We start from the raw sequence: 27330 nt of genomic DNA, 5'->3' as shown, positions 1-27330 counted from the left end.
GGAATAATTTTTTTCAAACTCCGTAATTCCGGGCGGAGTTAATTCGAAGCTGTGACTGTATATTTTCATTCCCTTGGAGTAAAATTCGCTCCGATGATTTTATTTTAATAATCAGACTCCGGTTTGGAATTAAATTAACTCCTAAAAAGTTTATTTTAAAATTAAAACTCCGGATTCAAATAAAATCTAGACTACTCCGAGTCACTCCTCTGAAAAACAATCTCCCTATTGACTCCGTATGCGGAGTTATTTTTTTTTTACTCCGGAACTCCAAGTAGAGTGAATTCGGATTCAAATAAAATTCGAATTCACTCCCGATTTTTTACAGTGTGAGCAAAAAAATGTAAAAAAAAAGTCAATTTTTTTTCCATTTCGTTAATTTACGAAATTGTCATTGGCACAAAAATTTGTAATAAAAACTAAATAATAAAAAAAAATTGATGCTAATTACAGTGGATTTATTTGTTCAATAAATTAATTACTTAATTATTATTAAGTTTAATTTTTACTATTGTTTGGTATTATTTTTTTAAACTAAAAAATATGAATGTTAATTAATAAATAAATAATAATTAATTACAATGTCATTATAAATAAATATTTTGAACTCAACACAAAAACTGGATAGACATCGGGCAGAGTATCACTAACGGCAGAGTTTAAATAAAAATTCATAATTATTAAATTAATTAAATAATTAATTAATTCTTATATTTAATTAATTTATCAAATACATTTTAATGGAACATAGTGAGGCAATTATCCTAGGATTATTTTAAATTCATTAAGATTTATCAATGTCATTAATAAAACTAATTAACTAATTTTATTAACCGCATAATTACTAATTATTTAAATAAAATAATTAATTGTAAATTTGGGCAAGATTTATATATTTTTACCCTGAATTCATTTAACAATTAAGTCGAAAGATAATTCATTATTTTTAATTATCGTTTATAAAAATTTCGATTCCTTTAAGTTCAATTACAGGTCACAGCCTTTAGGGTAATGCAGTTAATTTATAAAATACGTCGATTATAAGCAAATTATCCATTAAATTTATTAGTCATGAGTCGTAACAATTAATTTTATAAGACTTTTTTTTTTTTTTTTCAAAGTCGTAATTTAAAAAAAATTGATACAGAAGTTAGCCGACGTCCATTTTGGATTTTTTTTTAGACGAAAAATTATGAAAAAAAAAATTTGAAAAAATTGCACCAGTAGTTTTTTAAATTTCCTATACGTGCACATTTTTATTTTATTTTTTTTTTTTGCAAATAATTTGTCGAAAAAAAAATCAGAAAATTTTTGTCTGCTAACTTGAGGATCAGAAAAATTTAACTCAGTTTTTTAAAATATTAATTATAGTTAATTACTTCTACTGTATATTAATTAATTAATGATTAATTGATTACGATTATAATTAATTTTAAAAATTAATTTCACTCAATTACCGAATGGAATTTTTAAAAATTATTAAATACTAATTATTTAATTACTCACTTTAAGAAATAGTTAAAATTTTTTTTTCATTAATTTTATAATTACGATGATTAAAATTTTAATATCTATTATTTTTTTACACTTCGATTACTAAAAAAGTTCAATTTTTTTTCTATGCCCGGTTATTTAAATCCGGACTATTAATTTTTAATTATCTAATTAATTGATAGTTTATATTTATAGAGTTATATGTATCGATACATTGAACATACGATATGTTAATATTATAATTATAATTAATACGCGAATTTTATGTTAAGGGAACAGTTCTAATTTTTTTTGTGATGTTTTTTTTTTTTAAATTTAAATCCTAAGTTATTGTGATTAATAAACAAGAGTTCAATGCAAGTCTAAGGCCGCTATGATTTTTTCACTGCCTTCTATTTAAATAAAATAGTGAACTTTTTTTTAAATAAAAAAAAAAATTGTTCGAGTTTTTAATTACTGATTTTTTTTTATTTAAATTTGTTCGATTAATTACTCAGTAAATTTTTGTAGATTAAATTCCAGACAAAATAATTTTGTAGATAAAATTTTAAAAAATTTTTGTAATTAAACAAAATCTATTTTTTAAAATTCAATTAAAAATAAAAACTTTTTAAAATTTTAAATTTTTTTACCGAAAAGTTAAACAATTTTTTTACTCAAAATTTTTACAAAAAAAAAAGTCAATAAAACAAAACGTAATTTTTTTTCATTTCCCGCCAAAATTTTTTTTTAAATAAAATATTTAAAAAAAAAAATTTAGTACAAAGCCTACTAACTACTGATTAAAATGAATTATTTTGTAGAATATTTTACAAAGTGATGTAAGATAATTGAAAAAAATATAAATTTACCTAAAAATAATAAATAAAACAAATTTTTAATTATTAATTAATTAATTAATTAATTAAGTGCGAGTTCCTACGATTAATGCTTTACTAATGCCAAACTCTGCCGTGCCGTGACACGCCGAACGTGCGATCTAGTTTGCACTATGAGCTAAATACTGATACTGATAATATTTATGAGGCCTTTCATTATTAATATCAATATCATCACCTGTATAATTAAATGCTGGTACGTTAACGTTACCGTTGTTGTCATCATCATTATTGTTGTTATTAATATTATTGCTGCTAGTATTATCACTATTGTCATTGTTAATCAGTCAGATATCAACTTCAAACATGTCCTGCTCAATTGGTTTCTTTACCCAGTTACCCAATTGCGCGCGAACGAATGCCTCCTTCAACTGACGCTTTGCGTGCTGAAATAATTCAATTTTATTAATTTATTATTCAAGTGTCCTTAGAATTTATACTTCAATCATTTCTATATAATGAATTTTGCATAAAATTTTTTAAAAACCGCAATTTAAAATCTATGATCGGACTGATACACAAGTGCCGTTTGCGTACACAACGACGTATCAAAAATCATTTATAGCAACGGGATGCAATTTTTTGAATTCGTTACCCTTCGAAATTACATCTTCAGAGACATGAGATGAATTTAGAAACCATGTATACTAGACTGGGCCAAAAAAATCGACTATTTTTTTTTTTTTTAACGATACTGTGAAAATTAGCGAAAATTGTTGGGAGACCTTTTTTGTAGAGCATTCAATTTCCTTCGAGACTATTGATTGGCTTTTTTCGGAAACTTATTTTTACATATATTACAAAATTCGAAAGTTGAACAATCAAATTTTAAAATCATACCAATGTTCAAAACATGATTATAAGGAAACGATTCAACTGACGAAAAAATTCAATCAAACCTTTTTTGTAGAGTATCAAATTTCCTTCAAAAAATGTATCCAAGTCGATTTCGATTATCTCGATGGTTTGAGAGTTATGAGACAAAAACCCGCTCATTAAAAAAAAATCAAAAATTGCGATGATACACCTCTCAATTTCAATATTAAGGGCTCAAATTTTCACAATAATTTTTTTTTGTCATCTCAAATAATATTTTCACAGTATTGTTAAAAAAAAAAAATTGTCGATTTCTTTGGCCCAGTCTAATGTATACGTTTACTCATTAGATATTAAGGAACGTGAACGACTATGAGATTGCGCTACTTATTAATACGCATAAATTTTTACAGTTTACTTGTTATAGTTTCTTCGCAATCCGTTCCCGAACATTCGTAATCCTTAAAATACTCAATTGATAAGATCTAAAAAAGTTTTTTTTTAATATCTTCGTAAATTCACATTTTATAAAAAAAATGAACATGACCGTTTTTGTCAAGAATTCAATTTCCTACAAAATTGTTTCTATGGTTTTTTTCTTTAATCTGCATATTTCATGAGATATTTGAAAAATATTGCTGAGAGGCACGTGTTCTTTTTACTTAAATAGAAAAAATCAAATTCCCCACGCATTTTTTCACTAAAAAAAAGCTTTTTATGGGGCGTCTGAGAAAATTTAATTTTTAACGACCACCCTAATGGGAACCCATTGGAATCCATATAGAAAAGTATGGAGTTATGTAAGAATCCATAGAAATTAATATAAAAGTGTATGGATTTATATAAGAATCCATTTAGGAACACCATGGGTATCCCCCATGGAAAACCCACATAGAAAACTATGGGTATCTGGACTCCCATCTAGGAACTTCATATAGGAAACTGCGTACTTGGATTTCTATAAGAACCCATGTGAGGATCTATATCGAGTCTATACTGGATTCCTATAGAAAATCATATGAAAATCCATCCGAAATCATGTGGGAACCCATATCAGAATCTAGTCTTATTCCCATGTGGATTTTTTTGACAGTGCCGTCACCATCAGCATAAGCAAATTATTGAATATTCACAAAGTCGCAGTTTTTATTAATAATTTAGTAATAATAAAATAAAATTATAATTACCGAGTAATCTTGAACCGTAGATTTAGCGTCAAGATATTGATGACATACGTCACGATCAACGTCATCAATTGTACTGATCTTTCCCAATAAATTAAAAAACATACGGAACAGACCCTGCTTTGAAATTCTTGACGGTTTACCCAACTCGTCTTTTCCCGTCGTGCAATTTATCACTTCAGCTTCACTTTGTCCTAAAAAATATATACATATATTAATATATATGTCGACAATTAAATAGCAGTAAATATTAAAAATTTAATTAAATAGTTTATTTAACTCACGTAGGAAATAATGAATAATCTATCCTACTAATATGTAATAAATAAAAATAAATAATTAAATGCTGACCTGTAGTCCAATTGACACTGTAATTAGGCGCCTTACCCGGCTGTCTAACTTCGGAAGACGTAATTAAACTCATAAGTGGTTTATTTAATCGATATGGTGGCGGCAATCCTTGAATTGTATTTTCAATTCTGCCGCACACCGCGCGATACATATGACTAGGATTTAATAGGCTGCCGAGAACGATGCTGTGGAAGTAAATAGGCTCGATGAAGTGGCTGAGTAATGCACCTTGCACACCTAGTACGTTCCATCGAGCTATTTTATCCGAACACGACATCGTCAGCAGTCTTTGTCCCTAGTAAAAACAAAAAAAAAACAAAATAAAGAAAAAAAAATAAAAAAAAACTAAATTGGGAGACAACAAATCCAACAATTAAATTTGCCGCTGAAAAATTAAGTCAAGTAACTAACAGAAGACGTCAATTGTCCTCTGTAAGAAATTTTTCATGCGTCGCAAATACAGAGGACGATTTTTTTGAATTAATTGATTGAAGGTTTTAATTATTCAGTCACGGAATCACAGGATTATTTGCTCATTCGAAAAGTTATCAATAGATGGAGCTGCTGTGTGCAAAAAGGCGGCTGAATTTTTTCATGCCAGTTTTAAGTTTTTTTTGTTAATTTCAATTAAACTACAAGAGTTTGGGTGGTAATTTTTCGTAGGGTTCTTTTATTGAAGAGCAGAAGTGTAATAAAAAATAAAATAGATCAATTGGTTGGGTATTTTTTTAGTTATTGTGTTTACTAACATTCGTACATAATGACGGACGTCACAGGTTTTTGTCTAATCATTATGTAATATTGTTTCTTTGTATATGGAATCTCTCACTACTAAATTTAGCTTAAATAAATCGAATTACAGTTTGATTATTGATAATAATGGAATGATAAAGAAGATTTTTGAACAGAATATTCATAAAGATATACATTATAATTTGTACACTTTGTAATTTTGTCTATTTTCTTATAGTCGTTAGGAGACGTAGTTTCACGATCAAATAAATAAAGTATTTTAATAGTGACTTTGTGTTCGTTTTATTCATTAATGATAAGAATTTTGTTGTAATTAAGAAAATTTGAATGTGTAAGTATGATTTTTACGTAAGTAAATCAACTGAAATATCAGTTATTTCACTTCATTTTTCAGCGGCCCGACCGTATAGTAAAACCTTGATAATTTGAATTTAATAATGATAAAGTTATCTTTCTTTTCGAAAAATGAACAGTTCAAAATAACTTGAATTTTTCAGACCAACTAAAATTATAATTGCAACGCTTACTTTCAAAACACGACATTTCAAAAAAATGGAATTGAACTTTTCATTAATTTTTACTTTTCAAGCCAAGTGCTGTCATATTTCAAAAATTTTGAGCAAAACGTTACTTAATTTTTATAAATTAATTATTGAAGCCTCGGTTTGTATCAAAACCGACCAAAGTCAATGTGAAAATTAGAAAAATTTTGATACTGTTTCAGATTTATGCTGACTCTCATCAGAAATCTGTGACGAAATTACAAAATTTTTGATAATTTTTCTCTTAAAAAAATGGAGTTTCATGTCAATTTAAATTTTTTTATCCACCAAATCAATGAAAATATTTTGAATGGTTAAAAAAATTATATTTGCACTGAGATTCTTGTTATCAAGATTTTACTACATGTATAATTAATTATTTAAATAATACATAAATATAAAAAAAAATTTACCATAAGTACACCGTCCCAAGTTTGAATTCCTTCGCTACTTTTAACAGGAATGGTGCCTTCGCCAGATTCAATTTTAGTTCTCAATTGCCCACGTGCTCGTCTGTTAGGATGTTTGTCAACAGATTCATTTTCTTCATGTGGTGAAAATATTCTGGCATCACCACAGGGCGCGGTATTTATATACAAGTGAAATTGTATACCAGGTTTTAATTTGAAACCTTTTTTATTTTTTTCTTCTAATATTGATTCGTCACCACGATTGTCTGTATGTAATTTTAATTGTTGATATAAATATTCACATAAACAACGACGTGCCACAACCTCTGCATGGCAGTCATTTAATGCGCCCCCTGTCACACTTAAATGTTCGCCAGAAATACATTTTGTCCCTTGAAAAAAAAAAAAAATAACTAAAAATTGTAATCAAAAATTATTTTAGAGTTAAAATATTGAAAAAAATTTTCGCTGTCGTAAAAAACTTTAGAAAAAAAAATATAAATTATAAAAAAAAAAATATTTTAAAAAATTGCACCTCTAGTTTTTCTAATTTTCTACACGTGCATTTTTTTAGTTTTTTTTTTTTGTAATCGATCTATCGAAAACTAAACGCAAAAATTGTTAATCGTCTGCTAACTTCAGATGGTCCTGGTTAACAATTAATAATTTTCGGATTTTTTTTCAAAAAATCAACTAAATAAAAAAATGCACATGTAGAAAATAAAAAAAACTAGAGGTGCAATTTTTTCAAATATTTTTTTTTTGTACTCTATCGTTTTAAAAAGTCGATTAATTAATAAAAGTAATCAATATGCTTACCTGTAGTTACACAAATTAATTCAGCATCAGTGCCTTTGGTCTGTACAATACCAGCCAATACTTTACGTCTCGCGTGCTGGGGTTTATTTTGCATCAACTCAGTAAATTTCGAGTTGACCATTTTCCCAATTTTATCAGCGAGCATCTGCGGTAAACTCATCGACTCATGCGTTGATGAAAAGTTTGAAAAATTTGGTAGCACACGTACAGGCAGTGGTATGCAAAAAGTCGAACTGTGCACATTGCGAAGTTTAGCTAACGCCGCTTTGCTAGCAGCAGCCTTCGCTAATTTCTTACTTGGTCCAGTGCCTTCGAAGGTTTCGCCGTCAATGGTCACAGCGATTGTAAACTTAGCATAACTCTCGCCATTGTCCGACACACAATTATAAATTACCCCAGGATACAGTTCATTGATAAGTGCAACAGGACCTTTGTCAATAAACTTTGAGGGATTTTTTGGTTCCTGCAGCAAGGGCTTGAACGCGTTAACAAGATGATTGTCTTTTTCCGTGACGTCGGATGTGAAATCCGGCTCGACGGTAGTCAATGCCTGGCAGCCGATCGCTTGATGAATTTCTGGTGTATTACGAAACTGCACGATATTGCGCAATGCCAATTCGGCGGCTGCATGTTTTGCCATTTTTTTAGTACGACCTTTACCCTCGTACAATTGACCGTCTATTTGCACGGCTATTGTGAATATCGGAGCGTGAGTTGGTCCTGTTTGTGAGACAACTTTGTACACAGCACCGGTTTTCAATTCATTTAATGCACAGACTGCATTCTTGGGCTGAGGATTTTTGTGACGTTTCTTTGGTATCGGCGCGCCTGTTAGTATTGAAGTTTTAAAAAAAAATTTATGATTATTTGGTTAACCTGGACCTTTAATTAAATTAAAATGTCTAGATGATTCAGTTAAATCATATAAATTATGTTAATAAATGGTATAAATTATGTGGATATAGTTTCCCCCATAAAAAAAATTTATAAAAAAAATATATTAAAAATATATAAATATATATAAAATATGTATAAAAAATATATTTTAAATAGCTAACTTTTGGCCCATTTTCGTATATATTTTAAATACATTAAAAATTTATTTTAGAATATATAAAAAATACATGCATAAAAATATACAAAAAATATATTTTTTATATATTTGAACTATAAAAGAAATAGAGGTATGGTAATATAAAAAATATATATTAGTAATATATTTTCAAGTTAATCACCAACCTAGAAAATGAAATATAAAAAATATATTTTTAAATCAACCAACCTAGGTAAAAAAAATATAAAAAAATTATATAAAAAATATATTTTTTATATAAATTTTTTATATTTCATTTTCTAGGTTGGTGATTAACTTAAAAATATATTACTAATATATTTTTTTTATATTACCATACCTATATTTCTTTTATAGTTCAAATATTAAAAAAATATATTTTTTGTATATTTTTATACATGCATTTTTTATACATTCTGAGATATATTTTTAATATATTTGAAATATATACGAAAATCGGCCAAAAGCTAGCTATTTAAAATATATTTTTTATACATATTTTATATATATTTATATATTTTTATTATATGAAAAATATATTTTTTTTATAATTTAACATATATTTTTTTTATAAATTTTTTTCCTGGGGGTTTGTAATGTAAAATTAAATTAAAAATTTAAAATTCAAATTTAAATTATATTAAATATGAAATGATATAAAATTATAATTACTTAAGTATATATATTGCAGGCAATATTATTCTTATTTACTGTTATTTATATTATAATAATTACTGTAAGTTTAGTAGATACTTAAGTTGTCAAATAACATGTATACTTTGTTTGCCTTTTGACCAATTGACTTTGGCATAAATAAAATGATCTATCTATCTGTTATGTAATGACAACTATTGTTATTAATCTTTGTTTCCGGTGATAATAGACGGGAAATATTTTAAGATTACGATATCATTTCAGGATTTCGCGTTATTTTATCGTTTAATAAGAAAACAATCAGCGGCTCCTCATTTTATCTTAGAAAATAAGTCTTGGAAATGTATCTCCACAAGCGAGATAAGGATGCAATTTAATTTACATGGGGATATTTTTTCATGAGATGTTTGTACTGAGATGTAAAGAGGGCTCGACAAAACATCATAAATAAGTTGATAAAATTCATATTAAATGAATTATTTTAAAATAATAAATTCTCTATCCTAATTATTGCAGAAAGTTTCTCTAAGTGTTGGAAAATTTTTTTTTTTAACAATCGACCTCTCAGAGACTATTAGGGGCCGCTAAATTATTGAAATTTTCGGTAAATTAAATTTTTTCTACTCAATTAAACCTATACGATGGAATGAAATTCAAATAAAGTGAATCTGTTGAAAAAAAATTTTTTTTTCATACATTTGACCCCTCAGAGGGTCGCTTTTGAGTGAGATGCTGTAACTAGTCTGGGGTCGCGAAATTATTAAAATTTAATTCATTCTGCTCATTTCCGACACCTCCAATGAAATTAAATCTATATGAAGCCTATCCGTAGAAGAATAATTGTTTTTTCTAAAATTTTGTTTTGCCGAACACCGAAAAATGCCATCGCTTCCCAAATTCAAAAATAATATTTTCATGTAAAATAATGTAATATTTGTACCTCACCAGGTGCAATAATTAATGTCATTATAATTAATTACAATTATAAAATAAAGTATACCTTCGATAATAGGATCTCCGGGTCGTTTTACCCCTGAATTATTTTTTTGATCCATCTGAAAACAAAAAGTTGTTCAGTAAAAAAAATAAATACAGTGAAATAAACAACTAAACAATTAAACAAAAAAAAAGGACTTACATTTTTTGCTTGACGTCTAGAAGACTGAGATCCTGAAGAAAAAAAATTCCATTAATAAAAATAATTCTAAGTGTAAAAAAAATTTGTACCAAATTGCGAATGTATATCAAAATTTTTCATCATTATATTTTTTAAAATTAAACTAATTTAAGTCTATAAACTTCGGGATCACATAATTTTTCTACGTGTCAACGTAACTGTCAATTGTCAATTTTTGAAATTTTTGAATAAATAAATAAAATGCGTTTTTTAAAATTTTATTATTTTAAATTATGGCAGAAAAGTTAGCGGACATCTGACAATTTTTAAAAATTTAAAATAATAAATTAAAATGAAAATAAAAAAATCCACGTTTGGAAAATTCAAAATTCAGTAGATGAATTTTTTCAAATTTAATTTTTTTAATTATTCAATTTTTTTTATATTTAATAAAAAAAATTGTCGTATGTCTGCTATATTTGCATTTTAAATTTAAAAACTGTCATGAGGGTGAACGTAGCTGTCAATTTTTTAAATTTTCAAATAACTGAATAAAATAAAAAATCCACATTTACAAAATTTGAAAATCGTTATGTGCAATTTTTTTATTTTTCGATTTTCAAGTGTCAAATTTATTTATTTGTAATTCAAAATTTTTTTTATATCTGATAGATTGACTCATAAACTGTCACATATCTGCTACATTGACACTCATAATTTTTTAAATTACTACTAAATATACATCCGTATTTATTATTTATTACAATAATTACCTTTTTTTATCTGTGACTGATTGTTATTTAAAACTTGTACCCCGTTAGACATTTTGAACTTTAAAAAAAAATCACAGTATTATAAAATTTTTTTTACTACAATTATTAGTAATAATTATGATAATTATAATTTTAAAAATAAAAAGGGTGCAATAAGTATCTGCAAAGCAGCCCCCAAAAAGTACTGCACTAATGCATTGATTTTGATTATATTTTACTCAACACAACCAGCGCCACTGACGTTATTTTATTTTATTTTATTTTTTTTTTATTTTTAATAATCCTCAAGAAAACTTTAATCTATATATATATGTATATATGTAAAAGATATACCAGCGATGCAATTCTAACCCTATTTTCTAACAATGGAAGCTGGTAAAAAATTTCAGATAAATTTATTGCAAGAATGTCATAAATTTAATATTTATATTAAAATATATAAGTAAAAAAACAATATATTATTAAGTGATAATTTACTATATATTTATTAAATTACTTACGTATATTTTTTAAAACAAAAATTATTTAGCAGCGCATCAGTAATTTAACGAATGAATGGAAGTGCGCACTGCAGCTTGTTGACGATTTTCATTGGTTCCGCTTCGTCGATAAGACAGAACATTTTTTTTTTTGTCATATTTTATATACAAAACGTTATATATTTTTCATATTGTCTGATATGATTGCAAACAATAATTACGTGTATTAATTTATTGTATTTATTTGCGCGGTAAAAAATACTTGAATTTTTTTTAAATTAACTATCTAATGGAAATAAATAATTTATGAAACGGGGGATTATTTTTTAAATATATTAAATATAATCAATAGTATGTTTGGTCGATAGATAAATTTACGCGGGAAAATTTAATTACTGCTGTAATTTTTCTTGTGTTTTGTAATTTTTTATTTCTGACAGAAAATTTGAATTTTTAAAAAATAGAACTTTTGTTTTATGTCTATTTTATTTAAATACTTTTTATTTTAATAGTAATACGATTTTATTGCGTGGGAAATTTAAATTTTTAAATTATGCTGGTTTTTAAATTCAAATTTATTTGTTAGTTCCTGAAGAATTTGTAGATGGCGCGCATTTAGTTCTTTCTCGCAGGTACTCGTGATTAGTGTAGTTTGAATATATAACATTTTGAAGAGTGATGTTGATGGGTACTTCCAACAAATCCTGTAGGATGCCTAAAGGTTCTTTGCAAGTTACCACAAAACTCAGAGAAATGAAAAATTGCGAAAGCAAAGCGAAATAAGTCCTACGTCTGGGGACAGGTTCTCGAAAGAGAACCATCAGGCAAAAATTGAGGGTAACTTGCATTGAAGGGGTAGCTCTGACCTGGGGAAGAATTAAGGAACTTCCATACCAGGTTGGAGATGTCTAACGATATTAGGTAACTACTACTCCGTTACTCGCCTCAACTGAAAAGTCAAGGTCGAGTAATCCTTTTGCTTTTTTATTCTTTAAGGATCCGCAGTAATCGGAGAACCAGATTTAAAATTTTTAATTACATTTTAAATATTTCTGGAATTCGAATGATTCCCCATAAAAAAAATATATATAGAATCAGTATATTTTTAATAGCTAACTTTTGGCTGATTTTCGTATATATTTTAAATGTAATTGAAATATATCAAAAATATATAAAATTCATGGATGAAAATAATGATCTTGAAATTGACAGACAATCAAAAATTCTCAGATTTTTTTTTTCAAAACGATAAATTATAAAAAAAAAAACCATAAAAATATACACATGTAGAAAATTAAAGAAACTATAGGTGCAATTTTTTCAAAAATTTTTTTTTATAATTTATAGCTTTGAAAAAAAATCCAAAAATTATTAGACGTCAGCTAACTTCTGTACCATAACTTTTGGCTGATTTTCGTATATATTTTGAATATTATTGAAATATATCAAAAATATATAAAAATTCATGGATGAAAATAATGATCTTGAAATCGACAGACAATCAAAAATTTTCAGATTTTTTTTTTTTCAAAACGATAAATTATAAAAAAAAAAAACCATAAAAATATGCACATGTAGAAAATTAAAAAAACTATAGGTGCAATTTTTTTGAAAATTTTTTTTTATAATTTATCGCTTTGAAAAAAAATCAAAAAATTATTAGACGTCAGCTAACTTCAGTATCATAACTTTTGGCTGATTTTCGTATATATTTTATATATATTAAATGTAATTTAAATATATGTATAAAAAATACATGTATGAAAATATTTAAAAAATGTATTAAATATATGTTTCTATTATATTATATTTTTTTTATATTTTCATACATAGATTTTTTATATATTCTAAGATATGTTTTTAATATTTAAAAAATATATACGAAAATCGGCCAGAAGTTGGCTATTAAAAATATATTTTATATATATTTATATATTTTTTTTATGGGGGTTAGTCTCTAAATTTAGAGCCAAAAGGGCGTATATATTTTTTTTTATTAAATACTATAGCTGTTTTTGATAAAATTTACGCAATCACGTTCTCACATGATCGGTTTGAAATTATGTAGAATTTTGTAAACTAAAATTACTTGTAATTGAACCGAAATCGCAATTATTATAAATAAATTACTGCGATTTCGTTGACAATAAAAATAGTCATTGAATTTCGTTATATAAATAATGATAGCATGTAATTTGTAAAATTAACATAATATGCATAATTTCGTTTCCATGTATAGTATAATAATAATAATCGATTATTATAAATGCAACCAACAAATCCATTTTTATTTGGATATGAAAAAAGATTCAGTTTTATAAAGACACCGATTTTTTACTAGCGAAATTGATTAATTTATTTTTTGTTAATTAAAATAATTTAAAAAATGGTTTCAAAAATGAAATATGTGTGTTTCTTATATTTATTTGTTGTTGTTTCTATGGTTTCTTCTGAGGTAAGTAATAATCGGTCGTTTATTTCAATAGAATATCGATATTTTAGTTAACTTTTTTATTTATTTATTTATTTATTTAAATATTTCTGCAGGCAATCGATCAATCAGACCCACATGCATCTACACGAAAAAAATGTAGTAGTGAATTTAAGTTCACTGATGGTAAGAATGAAAGATATTTTTTCTATTTATAATAACTGCCCCCTGATAGCAAAATTGACAGCAGCTTGTCGCCAAGTTGGCCTCAAAAATTTGCACTTCCATAAATTGATGTCAAATTGCTAAAAAACGGCATCAATTAGTTGATGACAATTGGACGTCAACTTTCTGTAAAAGTTGAAGGCGCAAATTGACATCCCATTTTGACAGAAAGCTACCTTCAATTTTCTCAGAAAGTTGGCGACAGGTTGGCAGTAGATTGCTTACTTTCTGGGAAATGTGTCGACAATTTGATGTCAAGTTGGTCGCAACTAATTGACACGAACTTTCTGATCAGAAAATCTGGCTATCAGGGCAACTGCAGTTACCAAATTCTATACAATATCGTACAGAATTTTTAATTTCTAACGTAATCAGTAGTGAAAAATTCTGATATTGAAGACGAAATGTTAATATTTAAACGTTTATTATTTTTTTTTTTATAGAAATCCTCAAATTGGGAGAAGAAAATCCAAGTGATTTCAGCTGTTATCTATTTTGTTTATTCAAAGATATTAATATTGTAAGTTTTTTACTCTTGTAGCATTTTTTAAATAAACATCTTTAGCATAAATAGCCAACGGTCAAATTTTTAAGTACTATGGCAATAATTTAGTAGTAGGAACTCCCCTGACAGCCAAGTTGACAGATTGCGAGTTACAATCTGTAGCCAAGTCGAACGCAATAGTGACAAAGTGGCATTTCCATAAGTTGACGACAACTGGACGTCAACTCTCTGTGAAAGTTAAAGGCAAAAGTTGCCATTTCATCAGTTGAAGGAAAGTTGCCTTCAACTTGCAGAAAAAGTCAGCAACAACTTGCAGTCAATAGTTACAGCTGAAGTTGTCATCAATTTGACCGCAACAAATTGACGTAAATTTTCTGACCAGAAAGTCTAGTAATCAGGGTCGTCAGTAAAATTTGACCCCTGCCTCAGACTAATTTCCTATCTAGACAACAGATGACAAAACTGTGACTTCGTTTTCCCGCCTCCATTTTTTTTCGAAAATTAGCAATAAATTTAGTTGACAATTTAAAAATTAAATTATTTACTACTAAATATCATTAGAGTCCCAAAGCTACACAATTATCAATATTAATTATGAATTTCAATACAATTTAAAAATTAAAAAAAAAAAATTCAATTATAGATGAACCAAAAAGGAGAATTTGATCCTAATCTCGCTGCGCAAGAAGTTCAAGATAATTTGAGGGAAGCTGCTAGGAAATATATATTCATGTGTTATGATTTAGGTCCGTGCATCGCTAGTTTATCTCAGAAAGAATGAACTAATTAAATTTTCATTTCTTTTAATTATAAATCTATTTTTTTAGTCAAACCAAATATGACTGGCGATGGATGCAGAAATGCTCTAGAAATAGTGCAATGTTTCAAGGAAAAGGCACCTGAAGTATGAATTAATTATTTTAAATAATTTTTATACATATACAAGATATATAAGGGTAGCAGTTTTGTCCTTAATCATGGAATTTACTAGTCTCACCTCAAGCATCTTGAATATTATCATAAGTCATAACGAATTTCGTTAAATTATTAAAATTAAATGATTTTTTTCAGATGTATCAGATGTTAGGACTTTTTCACCCTCCATCAAATGAGCCTCTGAAAATAACCCAATAGACGATAATCGAAAGAAAACTTCACGTCAATGATATATTTTTTCCGCAACTGTTAGTAAAAATTGTTTATTTCCAAATACTTTCTGTAAAAATATAAAATACTATAGAGGAAAAAGTAATTAGTTTCATTCCGATGGTTTCCTACATGGATTCATTTATAAATCCATACACTCCTATATTAATTCCCATAGATTTTTACATGAACCCATACTTTCCTATGTGGCTTCCTATGGGTTCCCATGGAATCCTACATGGATTTTTTTGATAGGAATGTGGGAATCTAGTATGGATTCTCATGTAGATTTTCACAATAATTTTCCATAGAAATCCAGAGTATGCAAAAATCCATATGGAAACCTAGTTTAGATTCCTATGGATACCTGGATTTTTATGTGAAAATTTAATATACATGGTAAACCATAGAGTTTTTAGAAGCACTATTTGAATGAATGTTGTAAGAGTGGAATTAAAATATTTACGAAACGCCTGATGCGAAAGCTATGTAAGTTTGTCGGAAAAGAGTGAAATTAATAGAAGTAATAAGTGACGAGACAAGAAATTTTTCTTTTTGATTACGGAAACTTGACTCTATAGAGCACTGTAGGAAATTTTTCTGTGCTCGTCATTTGAATATAGTTTTTGAAAATTTGAAAATTTACTTCGGACATTCTAGGGAGATGTAAATTAGCCAATAATGGCATTAACTTTTCTTCTTTTCTCTTGAATAATTTTATTTCATAGTTATAGTTCATAGGTAATTTGACACATACTGTATTTAAAAATGAGATAAAAACTCAATTAGTGAAAACGGTAGATCGTTACTTGTACTTGAGAATTTTTAAGACAATTAACTAACACACATTGAATAGCTATTTTGTCATATGAACATCACAGCAAATTAATATTGTAGATTAGATATTTCTTATAGTCTTTAAGTATCAAATGCGAAGAATAAAAAAAATTCTTACGTTTCAATTACTTTGACTTAATGATATATTATTTAATGATATCGATCTGATTTCAGGAATGTCCCATAGTTATTAAATACTCATTGACAACAAAGAAAAAAATCTATTATATCATCAATTTTACTAATAAAAAATTGTTAAATTTTTTGAAAAACAAGCATTTGCTTTGTCTGCTTGGTTTTTTCTCTTTGTCCCCTTTCCTACTCATTTTTTAATGCAGTTATGATCCATTTGATTGGCTGCAAAAAGCTTTGATAGATTTTCGATTTCACTTAAATAGCGAAAAAAATTTCGATTAAATAATTATTTGCTTGACCGAAACTTTGGAGAAGCTCAAAACTATTGTTCATCCATTTGAAATTTAGTAAGTAATTTATTGTTTAATAAAATATAAATACCATATATTTATTTATTTATTTAATATTCATTTATTTGACTACCAAGTCTAAGCTTCTTGATAGGAACCCCATAGAACCCATAGGAACCCATGGGCGCCTGGATTTTCATTTGGAATCCAAGTAGTCCAAATAAAATTTCAATAGACTAAAATCAGATCAAATTTATTGACCCGGGTACAGGCGATGTTTGTCCATGTAATTATTTAATTATTTAACAAATGATTTCAGCAAGTTTTCATTTTGAAAATGTCGAAGATACTGTTTGGATTGATTGCTGTTCTGGTCGTTATTTCGATGATGCAATTCGCCGCTGGTAATCCTTCTTGTTTGCCATATCCGTCAATTGTAAGTACAATAATAATAATACTTACACAGAAAAAAATGAACTATATAAATTAAGAACGACAAGTGAAAAAATGATAAAGTGATCAGTAAATACTATCATTCTAAAAAGTAATTTTTTTATTTATGATAAAAAAACGTGAATAATTACAGGATAAGTATGAAAATTTATTGTCTATGCAAGAAAAATTACTTTTGTACTTTAAAAATCGTAACTGATACTTAGAAAATTGACACGTATAATAAAATTTATTATTTAGAATGTTAAAATTCCCCATATTGATACTCGAGTTCCGGTTTATAATTTCAAACACTAATTTTTAAAGTTTATTTTTTTCCGTGTATAGTCAAATTTAAAAAATTTCATTTAAATAATTTGATATGACTCAAGTTATTTATATTATTCAAATAATTAGTCTCTGATTAAAAAATAGTATATTCAAAACGATTTAAAATGACTCGATTTTCAAAAATATTAAATACTTGAAATGCAATTTTTTCTTGGTTTCGATTACAAAATAAATAGATTTGAATCCTACTTAATAGGAGAATAAGTTATTTGAGAGATCACTTGCTACAAAATAGTTCAAATTCCATTAATTCGGGCATTTAGTCTACGGAGGAAGGAATATTTCCTGGAAATTCCGACTTCGTCCCTTCTTCTGTAAAATTATAAACTCCACGCATGCGCTCTTATATTTTTATGAATGATAGCAGTAGTGGGGGTCATGATTGAGGGGAAGTTCGAAGATAATGGAATTCAACTGTAGATTTTAATCTTAAAATAACATTTTAATTTTTGGATTATTGCAATGATGCGTGATTGAAAAATTAAAATCGTATTGAAAGCCTCTTAATTATAAATTTCGATTCACAATTATTTAATACGATTTAAAAGTTTTAAACTATTTTTAACGTTACTTTCTAATTAGGGGTGCACTACAAATAGCCAATGCTGCTCAGGAAAATGCGTCGTTTTTCAAACGGATGATCCAACGGCATTTTATCAAACAATAAATGGATGCCTCCCATTCTGAAGTTAAAAGAATACAAAAACTTTGTCGATAGCTTTTTCTGTCTACACAGAAATCTGAAGTATCGATATCCAATGGAATAATAAAAAATTCTTAATACAACTCAATTTGTCTGCATTTCTTACCCATATCCCAATCTAATTGAAATATTACAAAAATTTGCTCACTGTCAGTATTATTCCTTTTAAAATATTCATTAGGTTTCTATGGGAATCTATAAAAATCTATATATATGTTGAAATTATTAATGATTATTGAATTTATACTTTAGATATCGATTGTATAACCTTCCATCTATGCATTATGTAACAGAATTTAAACATTTCGTTTTTGTTGAAAATTTTATAATTTCGGTCTGATTTGAAAAATCGAATTACTATCAGATTTTGACGTTTTGAGGTTCTAGGAATATATCCTGCCTAATTTCACGATGATGTCAGAGTGTATGTATGTGTGTGCGTATGTATGTAAATATTCATAACTCTTCGACAGATAAGTACTAGACGCTCGAAAGAACCATCTCGAGGGATATGTAGAGGGGTTGGACTCTTTGGGTCCATGTGATATTTTTTTTTCTCATATTTTCTTCTGGTTGTTATTCGACACGAGTTCTGAGGTTATTTCAATAGAAAGGAGTTTGAATACAGGGGGAAATTTGGGGGCTCGCCCGCAGGGTCAACCGATAGACCGATTTTTTTTTTGAAAAGTCGTAGAAATTCGAAAGAGCCTTATCGTCTAAACTAATTTATCGATTTTTTTGTAGAGCATTCAATTACCTACAAAAATATGCCTGCCAATTATTCCTATGACTTATCGTTAGCTACTTAAAAAAATCAGAAGACGCAAAAAATTTTTTTCTATGTTATTCTTATAGAAAAAAGAAAAGTGCAATGCGGAACCTCTTAATGTTCATATTAAGAGCTTAAACTTTCCCATTATTTTCTTTTTGTCATTTCCAACAATGTTTTCGATATAATTAAGAAAAAAAAAATAGTCGATTTTTTTCATACAGCTTAATATATATGGAGTTCCATGGTTCTATATGGTTTACCATGTATATTAAATTTTCACATAGTAATCCAGGTATCCAGGTTTCCATATGGATCTATAACATGTGAATCCAGATATCCTATTTCATATGTATATTTTTTTATAAAAATCCATCAGCTACCGACAGTTTTCTATGGGGAATTCCTTCATGGGAATCCAGGTATACATACTTTCCTATATGGATTCTTCCACAAATCGGTATTTTCCCATGTTGATTCCCATGGATCCTTATGTAAGTCCGGAGTTTCCTATATAGATTTCTATGGATTCTTATAGAATCCTAAATAAATTTTTTAATAGGAATCATACTGACAGTGAACAAATTTGTGTAATATTTCGATTAGATTGGGATATGGGTAAGAAATGCAGACAAATTGAGTTGTATTAATAATTTTGTATTATTTTATTGGATACAGATACTTCGAGTATTGACAGAAAGAACTGTTGACAAAGTACTTGTATTCTTTTAGCTTCATTATGCAGCGCATGCTTGTACTGATGGAAGAGATCCCTTTGAATCACTCACTGTAAACCATTCGCATTTTCCTGAGCAGCATTGGCTATTACTGGTACACCCCTAATTAGAAAGTAGCGTTAAAAATATTAAAAAATTTTTAAATCGTCTTAAATATTTTTGAATCAAAATTTATAATTAAGAGGTATTCAATACGATCTTAATTTTTTAATCACGTATCATTGCAATAATCCAAAAATTAAAATGTTATTTTAAGGTTAAAAACTACAGTTGAATTCCATTATCTTCGAACTTCCCCTCGATCATGACCCCCACTACTGCTATCATTTATGAAGATATAAGAGCGCATGCGTGGAGTTTATAATTTTACAGGAGAAGGAACGAAGTCGGAATTTCCAGGAAATATTCCCTCCTCCGTAGACTAAATGCCCGAATTAATGGGATTCGACCAACTTTGTAGCAATTGATCTCTCAAATAACTTATTTTTCTTTTAAGTAGGATTCAAATCGATTTATTTTGTAATCGACACCAAGAAAAAATTGCATTTCAAGTATTTAATATTTTTTAAAATCAAGTCATTTTAAATCGTTTTAAATATACTAAAATTTTTTAAATTTGACTATAAGTATCATTATTATTGTACTTACAATTGTCGGCCATTCCCAACAATAAGGATTACCAGCGGCGAATTGCATCATCGAAATAACGACCAGAACAGCAATCAATCCAAACAGTATCTTCGACATTTTCAAAATGAAAACTTGCTGAAATCATTTGTTAAATAATTAAATAATTACATGGACAAACATCGCCTGTACCCGGGTCAATAAATTTGATCTGATTTTAGTCTATCGAAATATTATTTGGACTAATTGGATTCCAAATGGAAATCCAGATGCCCATGGGTTCCTATGAGAGTTTTTATGTCTGGAGCCAGCCGAAGCTGGATTATTTATAATTTAAGTAATTTAACAGAGAAGACAACGGCTTTTTTAAAAAAATTTTAAAACAACAATCTGATTATATTTCAAGTTAATCTATATATTTTAGAGCCAAAACTGCGACGAGGTGATATACGACAAGATTTATTAGCATTACCAAATTGTCGTAGTGCAAAATATGATAAATCTTTTATTGTATGTGCAGTAAAAACATGGAACAAGCTACCAGTCAATTGTACAAATAAATTAACATTTAAAGAGTTCCGTGTGTCGTGTTTTGAACATTTTTCAAGTATTACTAGCTAATTTGATAATATTGTAATGAATGATAATTTCATACTGTATTGTATTATGCTATTATATTATATTGTATTTTATATGGATGGCTACAAGAAGCCTAGACTTCGTAGTCAAATAAATGAATATTAAATAAATAAATAAATATATGGTATTTATATTTTATTAAACAATAAATTACTTACTAAATTTCAAATGGATGAACAATAGTTTTGAGCTTCTCCGGAGTTTCGGTGAAGCAAATAATTATTTAATCGAAATTTTTTTCGCTATTTATGTAAAATCGAAAATCTATCAAAGCTTTTCGCAGCCAATCAAATGGATCATAACTGCATTAAAAAATGAGTAGGAGAGGGGAAAAAGGGAAAAAACCAAGCAGACAAAGCAAACGCATTTTTTTCAAAAATTTAATAATTTTTTATCAGCAAAGTTGATGATATCATAGATTTTTTTTTCTTTGTTGTCAATGAGTATTTGATAACTATGGGAAATTCCTGAAATCGAATCGGTATCATTAAATAATATATCATTAAGTCAAAGTAATTGAAACGTAAGCATTTTTTTTGTTCTTCGGATTTGATTCGTAAAGACTATAAGAAATATCTAATCTACAATATTAATTTGCTGTGCTGTTCATATGACAAAATAGCTATTAAATGTGTGTTAATTAATTGTCTTAAAAATTCCTAAGTACAAGTAATGATCTACCATTTTCACTAATTGAGTTTTTATCTCATTTTTAAATACAGTATGCGTCAAATTACCTATGAACTATAACAAAGAAATAAAATTATTCAAGAAAAAAGAAGAAAAGTTAATGCCATTATTGGGTAATTTACATCTCCCTAGAATGTTCGAAGCAAATTTTCAAATCTTCAAAAATTATATTCAAATGACGAACACAGAAAAATTTCCTACAGTGCTCTATAGAGACGAGCTCCCGTAATTAAAACGAAAAATTTCTTGTCTCGCCACTTATTACTTCTATTAATTTCACTCTTTTCTGAAAAACAGACATAGCTTTCGCATCAGGCATTTCGTCAATATTTTTTCAAAAATATTTGTTGTAGACAATAAAACGGTATCAAATATTTTCATAGGCAATCAAACAGTATGCAATTATTTAAGTATGAAAATTTACTGTATGAAATCATGCAGTGTGCATTAGGGTGGGTTGAAAAAAAACTTTTTTTTTGCTTTTCTTAGCATGGGGGTAGAATTTGTACCTTATGAAAAAAAAAATTTTTTCAAGAAAAAAAAAATTTTTTTACTCAACATTTTGAGGTGGCCCACTCGTTTTTTAAATAAATAATTAATTAAACGGGGCAGTTCCAACGAAAAAAATTTTTTTTTGTCCAAAATCGTGAAAAACATCTAATAATTGTCGAATGTGATTTTTTCCTACTTCACTTTTATTTTAATTCAAAAGAAAATGCTTTTCATTTTTGGATTTTTTACTTAAATTACAAAAATAATAGGAAAAAAATTTTTTCAACTTCTGACTTTCAATTAGCTTTCAAGGGGACACCCTACAGATTCTAGAACACCATGTAATTTTTTTTGTTGGGACTACCCCGTTTGATCAATTATTTATTTTAAAAACGAGTGGGCCACCTCAAAATGTTGAGTAAAAAAATTTTTTTTTTCTTGAAAAAATTTTTTTTTTCATAAGGTACAAATTCTACCCCCATGTTAAGAAAAGCAAAAAAAAAGTTTTTTTTCAACCCACCCTAGTGTGCATTAAAAATTTTTGTATCAGTAAGGTAAGTAACTGTTCATATTTGCTTCTAATTATAATTTTTTCCATTATTATGTAGACTTTTATTACAATTATTATGCCTAAGTATTTTTCAAATAATTATCTGCATCTGTGAATAGATATATATATATATATATATATGGCCGATAATTCCCCCTCCATTGTACTCTTAATTTTTGAAGCTATACCTGAACGTGGCAATCATATATAAGGAGTATAAAATGGTTATGACCATTAGTCACGAGGATGGTCATTTGCCGATAAAATAATAATTCTATAAAGTTAAAAATTATACCTCTAAATTAATATCAACTAAAGAACAAGATGTCTTTAAACAAATTATTTTGCACGATCTTTATCGTCTGTGCCATTTCTCAGGTAAATACGCAAATTAAATTATCAGTGAATCATAGTTAGATTAGACTGAAACTATTATTATACAATTATTATTTAAACAGTACACAGAAAAAAAAGTTTTCGGAAACCAAGTCAAGGTTTTCTTGAGCCAAGAGAATTTCTCTCGATTGAAGAAAATTTCTCTTGGTCAGAAGAGATTTCTACTTGATCTGAGAAAATCGAGGTTTTCAAAAAAATTTTCTTGAATCAAAAATAATTACTTACAGTCGATAATTTTTTTTCTGTGTGTAAAATTGCTCATTAATAGTCATTTTGAAAGCATTCCATCCATTAATCATTAATTGCAAGCTTGTAAATTGATCGTCGCTTTCATTACATTGTGTATTATTTTTATATTTATTTATTAACCCTAAAGATTCAATGTTTGATACATTTTCAGGTTTATTCTTATAGAATAGAAAGAATAAATGATAAAATTCGCTCGGAAAGACCAATCACAGCATACAGCGTTGTTCCAAAGGATCCAAATCGTTACCCAAGCTCAACCACTCCTGTCCCAAAGCCATTCACTCCACAGCCTCCAAGAAGAAGGGAAAGCCGATTAGGAAAGGCGTATAGAGATTGGGGAAATTTTAAATATAATTTAGCTGATGGATATGATAGCTTGGTAATATATAATGTTTTTCGAATTTATTAATTTATCAAAAATGACTTGATCAATTGATTATTAATTCCAATCAGCTCTAGCGCGCGATAAAACGCCTCGATTGCCGTAAGAATCATTTTAATCGGTTAATTTGTTCGAGGAATATGGCGGGGAAAAAAATTCAAGTAACAATTTACGTTCTCTTCCTCAGATAACTCATAATGTAATTTACCAAATGTTTCAAAAATTATTACAAGACCTTTGCCCTTACATTTTCTTTTAATCGCATACTTTATTTTATTTACTTCATTGTAATCGGTTCGTAGTTCAATGCAAGATATAAATTTGTTCGAACTTTAAGAGCTGAATAGACATAAATTTTAAAGTAATTACACTGTAAAAAATTCGCGGAGTGAATGAATTTTTAATTATTCACTCCCCTCGGAGTGAAATTCACTCCGCAGGGGAGTTTTCGCGGAGTAGATAATTTTTTATTAATTGAATCCCTCCGGAGTGAAATTCACTCCGGAGAGGAGTTTTGAAAGAATATTGTTAATAAAAAATAACTCCACTCAATAAAATCGAAGTAAAAACTCGCGTATTACATAATTGATCAGCTGATACGCACACACATACGCACACACATATTTAGACACACACGCGCACTCGCACACACACGCACGCACACATTTGCACACACACACACATTCGTACACACACGCACACATTTGCACACACACACACACACACATGCACACACACACACATTTGCACACATGCACACACTTGCACACACTCCGCATGCAGAGTGAATTCGGATTTAATTTCACTCCGAATTCACTCCGGATTTTTTACAGTGTAGTTTATGTAAATTTCAATAAATATTGTTTTCTTTTATAGTTAAGAGGTCTTGGTAAAAAAAATCCAACTATTATTGGTGGACTTCTAAGATTATGCGGAAAGTATACACATGATTATGCTGATTACATTGACAATGTAAGAAACTATTTTTTAGTTTTTATATGATTTTTGAGTGCGCAATTGATTAATTAAAAATTTTTTTTCATTATTAACTACAGTATTACGGATAAGTTACAATAAAGTTGAAGTGTAAGTAAAGCAGCCAACACTTCATGGTTGACGTACGCTACAAAGAAGAAGAATAAATAATAATGATTATAAAGCAAATTGTACGCTAATCTATATTTTTTTTCATGAAATGAAAAATTTGTTATTTTCATGTTTATAGTTCACTTGTGAATAAAAATTAATGAATCAACAATGAAAGAAAATTATTACGCACGTCCAAATTATTATATTTGAATAAAATGTCAACTTTTTTAGATTTTTCTTTATGGAAACGCTTCATTTAAAATTTTCTTGCTTCGCATCTTAATTCATATTATTAACATTGTTACAACTTTTGCTTCCTCTAAATAATCAAGTTTGGTCACTCTTCCAACAACATCGGCAATGCGAAAAAATTGTTGCGCATCAGTCCGAAGATCTCACTAAATCATTCAATCAGTAGTAGCGACAGTTTGTGTGTACAAAAGGTAGGGATGAAATCAACACGATCTTATGACTCGTGCTGACCATGAATTTCCCTTGTATTGCTTGTGAAAATGGTTCATTCAAAATTTTCTTTCTTCGCATCCTAATTCATATTATGAACATTGTTACAACTTTTGCTTTCTCTAAATAATCAAGTTTGGTCACTCTTTCAACAACATCGGCAATGCAAAAAAATTGTTGCGCATCAGTCCGAAGATCTCACTAAATCATTCAATCGGTAGTAGCGACAGTTTGTGTGTACAAAGGGTAGGGATGAAATCAACACGATCTTATGACTCGTGCTGACTAGGAATTTCCCTTGTATTGCTTGTGAAAATGGTTCATTCAAAATTTTCTTGCTTCGCATCCTAATTCATATTATGAACATTGTTACAACTTTTGCTTTCTCTAAATAATCAAGTTTGGTCACTCTTTCAACAACATCGGCAATGCAAAAAAATTGTTGCGCATCAGTCCGAAGATCTCACTAAATCATTCAATAGGTAGTAGCGACAGTTTGTGTGTACAAAAGATAGGGATGAAATCAACACGATCTTATGACTCGTGCTGACTAGGAATTTCCCTTGTATTGCTTGTGAAAATGGTTCATTCAAAATTTTTTTGCTTCGCATCCTAATTCATACTATGAACATTGTTACAACTTTTGCTTCTTCTAAATAATCAAGTTTGGTCACTCTTTCAACAACATCGGCAATGCGAAAAAATTATTGCGCATCAGTCCGAAGATCTCACTAAATCATTCAATCAGTAGTAGCGACAGTTTGTGTGTACAAAGGGTGGGGACGTAATCAACGCGATCTTATGACTCGTGCTAACTAGGAATTTCTCATGTATTTGTTGACTGCTACAAATTTTTAGAAGTATCTTTTGATATCTTGAAAGCGTAAACATCATATGAAACTAAAATATTGCGGGTCTCTCCTTTTTAAACCTGCGTAAAAGAAAATTTTATGTTTGAATATATCATTTTAAATATTGTCAATAAGTATATTTATGAACTAGTACAATTATGTTGATGACTAACATGCGCTTAAATAGTTTAAATTTTTCTGACTTTTTCGCCGATTACAACTGGATTTTGAGATCGGATTTCTTGAGCGCCCATTTTTTTGTAATCAAATTTGCAATCATGCATGTCGCTATATCGATGTGTAGAGCAGAAAAGTCCACCACAGCGACAATCAAATCCCACTAAACCTGTTCTCTTGTGGCATTCAGCGCAACGATTTCTAGGCTTTTTAGATTTTTTACGGGCTCTGTTTTCATTAACGCAATTATCTGAATCAACTTTTTGGGCTGAACACTCAGTTACGTCACTATTAATAACTATATCACTAACTTTTACTTCACTGTTGATTTCTTTTGAATTTAATAATTCTGTGGCACGATGTGAATCCGTAGAAATAGTAGATTCGATAGACGTATTTGCAGAAACAATATTACTGGGCGAACTTGGCAACTGATCGGAATTCTCATATATTATTTCTGAATCTGAATTAACTGTCGATTGCTGGTTATCTTTTATGGTTTCTTTGAAACATAGAGAACAGAGGCCATCGGTATCTGGTGAACCGTAGAATCGACAGCCATTGCGACACAGGATTGGAGTCAAGCTCGACTTGGGCTCCATTTTTTCTTTATGATTTATTTGTATTAGATAGTTTTATTAGTAATGTATCTAGGTATTAATTTTTGTTAGTATAATTGTTTATTATTGAAGCTTACAAATCAACGAAATTGTAGTAAAGACAATTCCTTATTATTTTAAAATAGAAAGGTGAGGGCGAAACGTTGTAACTATAATAGGAGGTATAATATTTACAATTTTCATTGATTGAAACAGTTCTTAAT

At 28.2% G+C, this 27330-nt stretch overlaps 3 protein-coding genes across 3 annotated transcripts; 1 reads left to right on the top strand and 2 right to left on the bottom strand.

The window, feature by feature from the left end:
• Positions 1 to 847: 847 nt before the first annotated feature.
• LOC130667452 (double-stranded RNA-specific editase Adar) lies at positions 848 to 11431 on the bottom strand. Its single transcript, XM_057469032.1, has 9 exons — positions 11364 to 11431; positions 10864 to 10921; positions 10112 to 10143; positions 9974 to 10028; positions 7248 to 8075; positions 6432 to 6820; positions 4724 to 5018; positions 4376 to 4566; positions 848 to 2758 (listed from the first exon to the last, which is right to left on the bottom strand). The coding sequence occupies exons 2-9, from the start codon at positions 10913 to 10915 to the stop codon at positions 2660 to 2662; spliced, it is 1941 nt and encodes a 646-aa protein (XP_057325015.1). The 5' UTR covers positions 10916 to 10921; positions 11364 to 11431; the 3' UTR covers positions 848 to 2659.
• A 2205-nt stretch (positions 11432 to 13636) lies between these two features.
• LOC130670737 (uncharacterized) lies at positions 13637 to 15742 on the top strand. The gene is made up of 6 exons (XM_057474212.1): positions 13637 to 13797; positions 13890 to 13959; positions 14442 to 14518; positions 15147 to 15249; positions 15331 to 15407; positions 15575 to 15742. The coding sequence occupies exons 1-6, from the start codon at positions 13729 to 13731 to the stop codon at positions 15635 to 15637; spliced, it is 459 nt and encodes a 152-aa protein (XP_057330195.1). The 5' UTR covers positions 13637 to 13728; the 3' UTR covers positions 15638 to 15742.
• Positions 15743 to 25528: 9786 nt separating this feature from the next.
• LOC130665901 (AN1-type zinc finger protein 6-like) lies at positions 25529 to 27285 on the bottom strand. The gene is made up of 2 exons (XM_057466533.1): positions 26504 to 27285; positions 25529 to 26410 (listed from the first exon to the last, which is right to left on the bottom strand). The coding sequence occupies exon 1, from the start codon at positions 27107 to 27109 to the stop codon at positions 26519 to 26521; it is 591 nt and encodes a 196-aa protein (XP_057322516.1). The 5' UTR covers positions 27110 to 27285; the 3' UTR covers positions 25529 to 26410; positions 26504 to 26518.
• Positions 27286 to 27330: the final 45 nt, after the last annotated feature.

This window comes from Microplitis mediator, chromosome 1 (assembly GCF_029852145.1).
Source record: "Microplitis mediator isolate UGA2020A chromosome 1, iyMicMedi2.1, whole genome shotgun sequence".
Classification (NCBI taxonomy): Eukaryota; Metazoa; Arthropoda; class Insecta; order Hymenoptera; family Braconidae; genus Microplitis; species Microplitis mediator.
The sequence above is the reverse complement of the archived record's forward strand: the minus strand, read 5'-3'. Positions and strand labels throughout refer to the sequence as shown.

Excerpts from the sequence above, each read along its gene's own strand:
- LOC130670737 (XM_057474212.1), top strand. The coding sequence starts at position 13,729 with ATGGTTTCAAAAATGAAATATGTGTGTTTCTTATATTTATTTGTTGTT. Across the intron at positions 13,960-14,441 it reads TGAATTTAAGTTCACTGATG|AAATCCTCAAATTGGGAGAA; the intron begins GTAAGAATGAAA and ends TTTTTTTTATAG. Across the intron at positions 14,519-15,146 it reads TATTCAAAGATATTAATATT|ATGAACCAAAAAGGAGAATT; the intron begins GTAAGTTTTTTA and ends ATTCAATTATAG.
- LOC130665901 (XM_057466533.1), bottom strand. The coding sequence starts at position 27,109 with ATGGAGCCCAAGTCGAGCTTGACTCCAATCCTGTGTCGCAATGGCTGT.
- LOC130667452 (XM_057469032.1), bottom strand. The coding sequence starts at position 10,915 with ATGTCTAACGGGGTACAAGTTTTAAATAACAATCAGTCACAGATAAAA. Across the intron at positions 5,019-6,431 it reads CTTGGGACGGTGTACTTATG|GGACAAAGACTGCTGACGAT; the intron begins GTAAATTTTTTT and ends TGTTTTTACTAG. Across the intron at positions 2,759-4,375 it reads CTACGGTTCAAGATTACTCG|CACGCAAAGCGTCAGTTGAA; the intron begins GTAATTATAATT and ends GAATTATTTCAG.